This window comes from Glycine soja, chromosome 9 (assembly GCF_004193775.1).
Source record: "Glycine soja cultivar W05 chromosome 9, ASM419377v2, whole genome shotgun sequence".
NCBI classification, from domain to species: Eukaryota; Viridiplantae; Streptophyta; class Magnoliopsida; order Fabales; family Fabaceae; genus Glycine; species Glycine soja.
The window spans coordinates 42,596,317-42,608,558 of NC_041010.1; the positions used below are offsets into that span (position 1 = coordinate 42,596,317).

Below are 12,242 nucleotides of genomic sequence, written 5' to 3' on the forward strand. Positions count from 1 at the left end.
TTTGGCATTATCCTTAAAAAGAATTTTTTATTGAAGGAAAATTCAGTTCATAATAATTTTAGTATATAACAATGTAGAAAATGAATATTGAATGGTTATATGTTCCATTGTTTGATGGGTGAAATTTAAGTAACCTACTTTTAATTCTTTATTTAATGTTAATTGGTTTCTATAATGACACATCATAGTTGATTCCAATGATATAATTTTAAGTAACTCTTAAATTATTTCCTTAAAATGGTAAGAAAATATTTTTTAACTCACATGCAACCGTTATTTATATAAACAATCGAGACTTAATTTTAAGTAACCTAATATGATATGTAAATCATTTCTAATGGTAAAAAAAAATTAAATAATAATATCTAAATATAAACAACTCGTTAAACAATTGGTGTTGAAAATACTTATGGTTCGTGCAGAGATATTAGTGTCTATTAAGATATGATTTGCTCTTATCATATATTTATAGACATTAATATTTTTGTAAAAATAAGGAAAAAATAAATTGGGTAAATGAAAATAAATAAGAAATAGAATAAAAATAAAAGTATTTGATTTTAGAAGATATAAAAGAAATAAATAAGATAGAAATAAAAAAATTTGATTAATCAAATTGCTAATCAATTATAGAAACTTGATAATCGACATATTGGTCCTAAAAATTGATTGTCATAGTGTCAACCAATTGATTATGGAAATCAAATAATTGTTTGGGTTATGTTTTTAATGAAATTCTATTATATTTTATTTTTCTCGTTTTAAAAAATAATAAAAAGGTGTGAGTCTCATTTTTTTTTATTTCTCTTTCACCCTATTCCATTGTTATCAAAGTTATCAAACACACTGTAAAATCTATCTCCTCTCTATTTCTACTTTAATGTTCCTTTCTATTTGTTTGATAATCCATTCTACTAAAAGAAGTGTTAAGATTGAGACAAAATTGATTTTAGCCACTACATTTTGAAATAGTGGTTATAGTTTTCTATTTTTAAAATGTAGTAAATTTCATCTTGACCTATCCTTTATTTTGACTTGATGAGAAATACAATTACCACATTTTAGAAATATAAAGATCGAGACTACCACTTTTAAATGTAATGACTATTTTTTCTTTTATCAAAAGTTTATAAAACTAAATCACATTTTTTCCTATTACCAATTTAGTAGCTGATACATTTTAAAAACATTGATCCCCTAATGCCACCACTTGGATCACAAGCTGGGATAAGTCAACTTGGCTTAAAAACATTGATTCAATTATATTGTTTTTTGGGTTTAGGTATATTTTCGTTCTTAATCCGTGAATATTTTTAGAAACATTTTCTTGTAAATAAGTCAAATGACTATGTGATTTTCAAGTTAAATATGAAACTTGTAATAGATCTGATGTTGACTTCTTGACGGTTCACATTTTACAATACTTCACACGATGATACAATTTTCTTATCAATTAGAATCTTCCACTAGTCAAAATCCTCCGCAAGTAACCCTTATAGGATCAATAATTCTTCCCACAAACTAACACAAGACTTTCCCGAATGCTTTGTCTCCTTCCTTACCTTACATGTTTTTTGAACTTTCTAGAAAGTCAGTCTCATAACTACTTAAAGTGAAACACATTTAACTATAGAGTTTTTAAGTGATAGATTAAAAAAATAAATTATTTTCATTCTGGTGTGATACTGGGAGTGTTACAAAACTAGGGGCGATGAGCTCAAATTCCACTATTAAAACTTTTGTTTTCTTTATAAAATAAAGCACCATTCTCTAGTCTCAAGAATATCAAGTAACGCTGAAACAAATTTCTATAAAAATAACTTTGACATTTTAAAACAATTATAGCTTTCTTAACTGTATATTGATGTTATTGTTGATTTTTTTTTTGTTGTAGAATGAAGCTCATGATGTTAATCATGTTATTGTTGATGTTTATACAAAAGAGCATATTAGCTCTGATGAGTATATCTGGTGAAGCTTAACCCTATAATAACAGAGTGACAGAGCAGACTACATAGTTAAACACATAATCATCGTTTGAATTAAGATAAACAGTATATCCCAAAATTCTAATTGTTGACTTAGCCAAATGATTAAAATCCATTGGCCTTTGGAACTTATCACCGTAATTAGTCTGTAACACAGTATATCAGGCAAATGTATGTCACGCTTTACTTCAAATTTCATTTCTAAGCCTAAATTTTTAAAATGGAGACAACGCTAATCCAAGGTTACACATAAATTTTCAGAGCAATATTTGGAAACATAAATTTGCTTGAAACTCAATTGTGCAAAAAATATATACAAATTTTGAAGACATCATCACTTGGGATGCAATTGGATTAAGGAGAATCTCTAGAACAAAATGTGAATGGAAGGCCTAATCTAACTTGGTGGTAATCCTTATCCACTAGGAAAATGAAAATAACCAATGTCCAATGAAAGCATTGCCAGCTTTTGAACTAGTAATAGTAATTAATTAAGAGAAGAAGTTAGACTAATGAAGTAATCTTCAGTACATGGAATAGTGAGACCACCCATTGGGTGATTGAATCCGAATTCTTCTTCAGCCCAATCCAACAAGTCTCTGAATAAAGGGTGGCTTAGGTAAGATATTGGAATCACAAACCTCTTATGGTTCTCTCCAACGTACACTGCCAAGTGGCCTTTTGGAACATCAGCAACAGCTGAAGCCATTTTGATTCTTTGTGAAAGTGTTCTCTGAAGTTTCTGCTTGGCATGAGCTATCCCCACAAATCTGTTTCCAGTCTTCATGATGGAGCTAGAAAGCTAGATATATATGAATCAACGTCTAAAGATATTATTATTAAGTGGTAGAGCTAGATAAGATCACTTGGGTTGGAATTGCCATCTCAAGAAAATACATTACATATATATAGGGGGTCAAGGTATGCCATGCACTAACTAAAATTGCTTGATAACTATGAAGAATGTTTAGAAACATGTCAGGTGTAGGACTTGCGGTAGCTTCACATGAGTGTGCCTAATCTGGACCAAAACATGAGGACCCACAAATTTTTGGAGCCAGAAAAAAAAAGTGTGGTACTAGTTAAAAGTTGTACTACTTGTTGATTATTGTTTCTTGCTTTGAACGAATAATGCCTTACCCCTTTTTATTCTAGGCACGTTCTTGACATGAAATGCCAACATGCAATTGGAAAATATGTTGAACTGGTTTTACCTACCTATTAAAAGGAGCTTTGAATTTAGACTGGTGCTCTTTAGTAGCAATTTTTTGTCATCACTAGACATTAGTCTCTGTTGTGGATAATAGATAGATATGCCTATCTATCAACTGGTTCACATAATCTTTGGATTAGGTTCAACTTAATCCTTGATTTAATTTGGTCCAAATTGGCTTAATCTAATAATATATTGCATTCCCTTTTCTAAATTGTACTGTTTTAAAAATTCCATCCTAAATAGTAGTAGATACAACGTCAAATCTAGATAATGAAATTCCATTATCCGATTCACACCTACCTAATATCATGCATGTTGGACTAATTCAAGCAGGCAAACATTATTTCTAAACGTGATCCTACTCAATCCAATAACCTATAGTAGCTAGAGTTTGATTTTGTTCTTTAACCCAGCCGGGACTGCAAACGGTAATATAAAGAGAATTAAAACGAAAATGATTTTCATCAATTCATAAATTATATATGCACATCATTTAGAAATATAACCAACATATACAAAATAAGTTCAATAGTTAATGGGTAAGCACTACGTCATTTTTCCAAACAAAAAGCTGAACAATAGGTCCTCAATTATTTCACACAAGGGTGGTTCCCTCTATTAGACCTGCTATATCTTTTTTTTTTTTTTTTTGCAAAAGGAAGGATGATAACTTAATTGGTTTATACAGTTGCATAAATTAAACTGCAACAATTACCCTCCTCTTCTCAAAATAGAAAGGAAGCGTTTTTTATCTGCTTATATATATCTTAGTTTCCTCTTCAACGTGAATCGATCGCAGGGAAAATAATTTAATTAATGGCAATCACATTGGCTTTCTAGCTTAAAGGCAATTGGTCAATTATTCTATAAGCAGATTGAGTTCCTCTTCAAAGTGTACATAGTTTAGTGTAGTAAATAATCTATTTGCCATACAGAGTTACATAATAATATGCACCCCATCACATCAAACTCAACTTTCATATGGTTGAAGTGTCAAGTGTTTCGTGTAGTAAGTAATGTAAAAGCCAAATTCGGTGTAGTGAGGTGCTTGTTATGTATGTAACTTGGTGCGACGGATTAATAGATTGTTAACTACATGGATTAAGCACTGCACATTTCACAACAGATTGTAGGAAATGAAGAATGCCTTGCTTAATTAGTTAGCGCAACTTCACTTTAATTAATCTGTTTTTCACCTATATATTCATCCTCCTCCATTGAATTCATAAAGCAGTCCAATAATAGAGCCACTGAATAGAAAACTGAAAACGTCCATGTGATTGCATAAAAGTTGTTTTCAACACCGCACGTGAAATACTCCCACCATTTGAGTACTGGACCCGATTTTTGGAAGGCCAAACACTTTAAACTTTTGTGTAACAATAGTTGACTATAAAAAGAAAATGATTTAATTTTAATTAGTCATTTGGTTCCTATCTGTTAAAATTATATAAAAAATTAAAATTGGTGGTGTAAAACAAGTACAAATTTCTAGACAGTGTAAGCCTCTACAAATTTTATCCATTAATTTTTTATTTTATTTTGTGAGACCAATTTGTGACCATTTAATAATCGCAAGAAAATTTGTGACAATTTTCCTGAGGAACTACAATGATATCAAAAGTACATGTGTAAGGAATAAAATAGATAGTTTTTAGGTATAAGAACTAACACGTAAAAATAATATAAGTATAGAGACTAAACGAGTAAATAAATTGAAGTTTATTAATCGGTTTACAAATCTCGCTCAAAGCTTAGTGGCCACCCCACCCATGACTAGGCTCAATTTGTGAAACAGTTCTAAAAGACACAAAATCGACAAGGAATGTGAAAGAAAATTTGGCATTTCAGAGTAATAGATTATAATTCTATTAGCATTCCTTTAGCCCTTCCATAATCTTAAAACAAGGTTTGCTTTTTTTTTTTTTTTTTGGTGAATTCACCGGAACTTGATTTTAGTGTGTAGTATTTTTCATTATATAATTTTTTAAATATAGAAAGTTATGGTTAATAAAGTTCTTTTAATTTTCTTGAGCTGGCACAAAATTAGGAGAACAAGTATTGCAGGCCAACTCCATTTCTGCATTTTAACCTTTATTTAGTTGGGCTACTGCCAAGACAAAAGCCCAAAATCAAGATTTGAAGGCTTCAAATTCAGGATTTTTCTTCCTGCACCCATGTTTTTTTTTGTACACTTAGTAGATTTTGGATAATTTCAACATTGTCCTTCCATAAAGCTCATACGGATTGCAAATCAGTAATAACTTTGGTTTTAAATAATGTATTTTTTTACATATATAAATTTTTATTATACCTATAATTTTTATTTACAATTTATATATGTAAAAAAATATATTATTAGATCAAAATTAATTGTTATAAAATTTATTATGTAAAATTATATGTATATTAAATATACATTAAAAAATTTAGTGTTATATATAACAACATTAATTATTTTATAACACAATTGATCTATTAGTTCAGTTGGCTAGGGTGTGGTGTTAATAATGTGAAAGTCACATGTTTGATATATCCACGTTATTCTTCAAATTGAAAATTTATCAAATAAGGGTATGAAAATAAGCGTTGTGTCCCAACATCCTCTAGTACAAGGTTTTTTAAAATCATCTACATAATCATCTGCTCCTACGAATACAAGGTTTGAAATTATCACAAGATTCAAACAATAATAACATACATGGAGTGAGTTATTACATTCCTAAACAGGTAAAGATAAATAAATGAAAGCACACACACACACACACACACACACACACACACATATATATAATATAAGTATAACAAGCTCAACTTAGCATAATTCGCACATTTTATCACTTATTGCGTAACATCACTAGTCCTAAGGATTTAATTACAATTTCACATTTCACACCTTCACATTAATCATGTGTTCAGAACAACACATCTCAAGTACAACATACTATCTCACACTCACACAATTCACTATCCACTATCACGTAACAAGTTATAATGATCATTACACAAACGTTATGCAATAGATACTAAGACTCAATCTTATATCTAATGTGGTATCATATCAATGAAAAACCTCGTTGGACGCTTAAAAATATATGACAAGACAAACCATACACTAGTAAGTCAAACTACTTTCACTAGGTAAAATCGTAGGGAGACTAGTCAGGGTCATGTTGTTTTTGCGAGAATACTCCAACACAACATGTTATCACACCTAATGAATCATATAAACACACACGCTCACACACAGATCAACACGTAATAAGCTTATGAGGAGGCCAAAACAATGCTAATTTAGTAAATCTTGTCCAAAACACAAACGAATTATATAAAAATACTTCTCACAACATGCGAAGTAAAACTCTTAAAATAATTTCACATAATCATATCAAAATAAAAGGAATCAAAATCATAGGTTCAAAAACACGAAAACACCAAGAACACTCAATTTTATCAACCAATTCGCATTTGGATATCAATTGGTCTGTCAAACATAAAAATCTCATGATTATAATCATAAAGGCAAAATTACAATATAGTGAACATCTCAAAACAAATCCCAATTCGATTTTATAATGATCCCTATATATGTTAATTCTAACCCCAATTGCGATAAACTCATTCCTTATTTCTAAGCGGACTTACGTGTGTGGTCCGGCAGTGATAGTGACATCTCTAGCGGTTCCCTAAGATTTCTCAAGCTTTTTCTCTAGTTGTTTTGCCAGGGTTTTCAAGCGCCAAAGAGAAGTAGAAGAGATATTAGAGTCTCAATTTCATTGTCTTCATGCGAGGGGTATTTTTATGTCTGTAGACATTATTTCGTAAATCCCAACAGTGGGTATGTATGAAAATGAGTTCCAAAGTTGATGTCCAAATTTGAGAACGATCCAACGATTAACGTGTTTGTAATCGTAGTTTTATCAGGACAAATTTGGGTGTATGTGAAAAAAGAGAAGATTTGAGAGATAAAGAAGAGAGAACGAACTTGGGAGGAAGGGAAAACGTGAAAACCTGTAAATGTAAAAACTAACTATGTCTCGTTTTATTTACTTTAAAACCATTATTTTAATTAATAAATCTATTTCTCCTTATTTATTTAATTACGAAAACTCATTATTTTTTTAAAATAAATTTCTTTTTAATTTATTTAAAAAAAACGGGTGTTACAACATGTAAGGTAGAGGAACGAATTTTGCCTGTATTATTGCCTTAATTCTCTATTTTTTTGAAGGAAAATTGTAAGTATATGCCAGCAACTTCAAACGCCTTATCTACCTAAACGTTTCTTTCTAGTATATGGTAGTATTATAGTTGACTGTTCAATATGAACCAAACATGGTGTCTGAAGTTATTATGTCTAGAGCACTACGTCAGCCATTAAATTGTTTAGACAATTAAGCATTGGGTTTTGATCTTGCAGGTTTCTCTCTTTTTTAATTATCAAGTGGCTACCATTAGGATGTCCTTCAAAAAATTGTTTGAACATCCAGCTTCACTTAATAATTTCTTCATCTTTGATAAAATACATTCTAGTGTATACAGTACCATGTGATCCTTCACACATGTTTCTCACCAGCCTCCATTTGGATTACTCTTCATCAATCATTTTTGTATCTAAGAGTTTTCTAAAACCTTCTATTTATGTGTATATATAGGGATAGTCGTGGTTGGAGTCACAAACAAGTCAAGTCCTTAGCATCTTCTTACACAACTCTTTTTCAAATCATTCTCTTGATCTGCAATGGATTTCTGTTTGCCTGGTTTTCAAAGGCGCAGTGATTTCCCAAAGGGCTGCCTTGTAGTTTAAGTAGGAGATTACCAAAAGAAGCAGTTTGTGATTCCTATATCATATTTGAACCAACCTTCAACGCAACACCTGCTGAGTGAAGTTGAACAAGAATTTGGATTTGATAATCAATGAATGGCCTCAAGAACCGCTTGTAGATAAGATAATCCAATGGATTAACATGATCTTGAAGTCACTTACCTTTGTTAACTTGTAATGTCTTCTTCTGTAATGCTTGATTAATAAATTAGTGGGGGATGTGTGTGTGTACTTGGGAAAAAAGTCAAATAGCCAATGCTTTTTCTCTGATTTTGTCATTTTAAATTAAAATAATATCTGTGATAAGGGAGAGGGTTTCCAAAATGATAAGGGAGAAGTCTGATATTGAGTATTGTAAAAGTTAAGGATTTATATAGAAAGTCTCGCATTAAGAACTATGTCATATGCGACATAGACTGCACCTCCCTCCAACCATGATGCTCTACCATTACTGCAGAGTTGTATGATATGATGTATCTCTTTTGGAGATGGCTTACATCACAATTGAGCCATGAAGTTTTTGTGAGGTTTTATCTGGTTTTCCAATCACTTCTCCAATAATAAATTCATAGTTTTTACATCCAAAAAAGGAGAAAAAAAGAACATCATAGTTACTTCACAGATAAACAATAGGGGTGCATGCCAAATCTTTAAATTTCAAACAGTCCGTGCAATCAACTGAAAATAATTTTTCAATTTGAGCTAATTGGCACGATCAACTTGTGTATCCTCCAAAAATATTTATCTGGTCGAAGTAACTACTTTTTAAATATAAGATATCTAAGTTCTCAATTTTAATTTTGTAAATGGAAATAAGTAGGAATGGGAGAAAAAAATTGGCCATGGGTAACAGAACTGTTAGGTGATCACTTTCCACCAAAATATTCCTGTTGTGAAATTCAGGGTAATTTGTAGTGATAATCCATGTATTTATGCCAAAGAAACAACTAAAATAATCGTTGTGATGGTGCTGCTTAATTAGGAAACTGTAAGAATCAATGACCATTAGGAAATGAGGGTGATTTTTCAGTGATGATAGAATAGGAAGGAACACATAATTAACTCAAGATTATTCTGTGATGTTGCATGTAGGAACTAAATGAGCTCGTATTATAAAAAAAATATAACAAGTGTCTAGAGCTGTTTAAGAACAAATGTGTTCTGTGTTCCGTGTTCCATGTTCAGCTCAAAGACATACATTGAAATGCAATAGAGCAGATGTACCGAACATCTATTTTATTAAGTTTGGGCAATATCTCCAAAAGATTAGCAGCAGTTAATCCCTATTAAAAGATAATAGGCTGACTGATCTATGCCAAATGAAATTTGGTAATGATACTGTTGTAGTTGTATATATCAGAATTCACTGAGACTGGACAAAAGGAAACAGATATCTTGTGTTAACATTCCCATTCAAGTCAAAATTTCCAACTTCAGCGGGTTTATACAACGGAAAAAACAATATGGAAAATATTCACAATAAAAGAAAGTTTCTTCTGTACAAATTTGGCTCAACTAATCTATCTGAGTCACCATTATAGCATGGTTCACAGCTCATTCAAGCGAGAAGTGAGGTTTAGAAACTCATCCTCCCTGCATGGAATTGTGAGACCACCAGTTGGATGATCAAATCCAAACTCTTCTTCTGCTTGACTTAGTAATTCTTGAAATGAAGGTTGGTTCAAGTATGATACTGGAATCACAAACCGCTTCATCTTATCTCCAACATAGACAGCAAGATAGCCTTTTGGGACTTGAAGTCCCTTGCAAGTAGCTTTGGCTGCAGAAAATGATGCCTGTCTAATAATACCTGGTATGCGGAAACCCATTGTTTTTTTTTTGGCTCCACAAACAAGTAATATGCCAAGTGATGCCAAAAGACTTGTATGGGAAAGAAATATTTGAACCCTGATGCTTCAGGATGCAAATGACTTGTGTTGCTTGAGAACACTAGAAATAGTGTATATATAGTCACTAATGGGCCCTCTGCAACAGCAATCCAATTCCACCATGAGTGTTTTTTAGGGGCAAGGGATCACATAATCACATGGTGTTGTCTTAAGAGGTTGCTTTCAAGGATTAGGAAGATAAATGGGAGTGCATACCATACCCCACCTTCTGAGATAATGGCGAACAGATTTACCCACTTGAACATAAATACATCAGCAATGGTGAAATCTAATATTGAGCTATAGTATTTTCAATGATAGACATGCTTTAGACATTTCACATGTTTCTTTAAAGAAGATGATAATAATATAGATAGATATATATCTACCATGTACCAACTAATATCTAAGTGACAATAAGCAATCTGTAAACATTGAGGCTTGAGCTGAGCCGAGCTGATTGGTAGCTCTGAAACCGTCTTTGGAGATAAGAAGAGAACCAACATTGAATACATGATCACAAGGCATTATGAACTACATTTGTTTTCTGTACATCAAATTCTAAGAAACACAGCGTGAAATTTACATAAATGAAGTTTGTGGCTCCTACCTGCCACCACAGATAAGTGTTAACATGATCAATTAGATTTTCTTTTTTCATAGAAGCAGCTGTTTCATTTCAAGTGGGGTAATCTGTTCCAGAAGGTGGGACTTGTATTTTCTACTATAACATGTATTGTTGAATCATGAGAAAGTCCTCTAAGACAACACCATATGCCTTGTCTCTCATTTGGTCCCATATCTCATAGCCCTCCTTCACCAATAATTCAACTAGCCTATGGTTTCTTACATATCTATATATACTTATGGCTGCAAGAAGTTAGGACCAACACAAATCATTCACATCCTGAAGCATTCAAAATTCAAAAGTTTATTTTAAAGTCTTTTCTTAGACAATTCTCTTCTCCAGTCTCTAACGCAATCAATATAACAATGGGTTTTCATTTACCTAGTATCAGAAGGGCATTATTTGCTGCAAATCAAGTATCTTCAAAAACAGTGGACGTGCCAAAGGGATATCTTGCAGCCTATGTTGGAGATAAAATGAAGCGCTTTGTGATCCCTGTATCATACTTGAATCAACCTTCATTCCAAGAATTGTTGAGTCAAGCTGAGGAAGAGTTTGGATATGATCATCCCATGGGTGGCCTCACAATTCCTTGCAGCGAAGATGTCTTCCAACATATAACTTCTTGCTTGAATGGACTGTAAATCTCACCCTGTAGGAGACTGACATAGATTAGTGGAGACATTTTGTACAATAGGCATTGTCTCGACTTGTAAAGATTTCCCTTTTTTGAGAAATAGGAAAAAGAAAGACCATCAGAATGACAAAATCACAACATAATTTTTTTTTTTTGTGTATAATGACAATGAATTCAACTACTCAACCTTCCTCTCAGTATTTTCTGTTTTTTTTTCAGATTTGAGTGCTACTTTATTTAAAAGTCAACTGCAATTGCAATAAAATTTTAAATTTCTCATTCTAAATAGTGCAGTATCCAAAGGGGAAAATTGAAAAGAGAATATGTCTAGGTGAATTAAGAAACCAAAGTTTCAATATTTACTAGCATATAAGTTATTTGACCAATTTCTTTAAAGATTGGCTTGTATCTAAGTACTTCATACATATTAAGAAAGTAGGAAAGCTCACAAACTTTGGCTTGGTTCTATATTAAGTCATGTGTTGCAGGGACTATACTATATCATGGATGCTCTTCTTGCCCTATTTTTGTTATGTGGAGGGTGAAACAGATCTACATAACCACTCCACAGTACAGTAGAAATTTGTTTTACTTTTTTAGTCATCAGGGAAGTGGTAGTTTATCAACATGAAGAACCAATATGATATGTTTTGAGCCTGTCTGGAGCATAAGAAGAAGGCTATTGTATTGGTTATTATTCAATTATTTGCTTATTGGCTGTAAAGTCTCTTTCTAAAGGTGCAGCCAGCCAGCTGGTTGGCACGAATTTTCTCAAATCTCAAGTAATCCTTGCTTGGCCAAATTCATGTAGACAATATAATGTGACACCTCATTACCCCTTATCTCTCACTAGACCCCATCAAGCATCAAATTGCACGCTAACCATATATTCACTTCGTCAGAGAACTACTGTTTCCACATAGATTGACTCACATATCTGTCTATATACTCATTCATAATGACTTTCTCAAGCAATACACAAGTCACTCACTAAGTAAGAATTCAAACATTTTCTTGCTTTCATTGTATTGTGTTTTTCTGTGCATTAATTTCAACTCA

General features: G+C 32.0%; 1 protein-coding gene and 1 long non-coding RNA gene across 2 annotated transcripts; both read right to left on the bottom strand.

The window, feature by feature from the left end:
* Positions 1–2,262: 2,262 nt before the first annotated feature.
* On the bottom strand, positions 2,263–3,034 carry LOC114367519 (auxin-induced protein 15A-like). Its single transcript, XM_028324720.1, has one exon. It carries the CDS (start codon positions 2,773–2,775, stop codon positions 2,476–2,478), a length of 300 nt encoding a protein of 99 aa, XP_028180521.1. The 5' UTR covers positions 2,776–3,034; the 3' UTR covers positions 2,263–2,475.
* Positions 3,035–9,860: 6,826 nt separating this feature from the next.
* On the bottom strand, positions 9,861–11,859 carry LOC114425686. The gene is made up of 2 exons (XR_003669268.1): positions 11,633–11,859; positions 9,861–11,270 (listed from the first exon to the last, which is right to left on the bottom strand). It is a non-coding gene; the product is annotated as an uncharacterized LOC114425686 (long non-coding RNA).
* Positions 11,860–12,242: the final 383 nt, after the last annotated feature.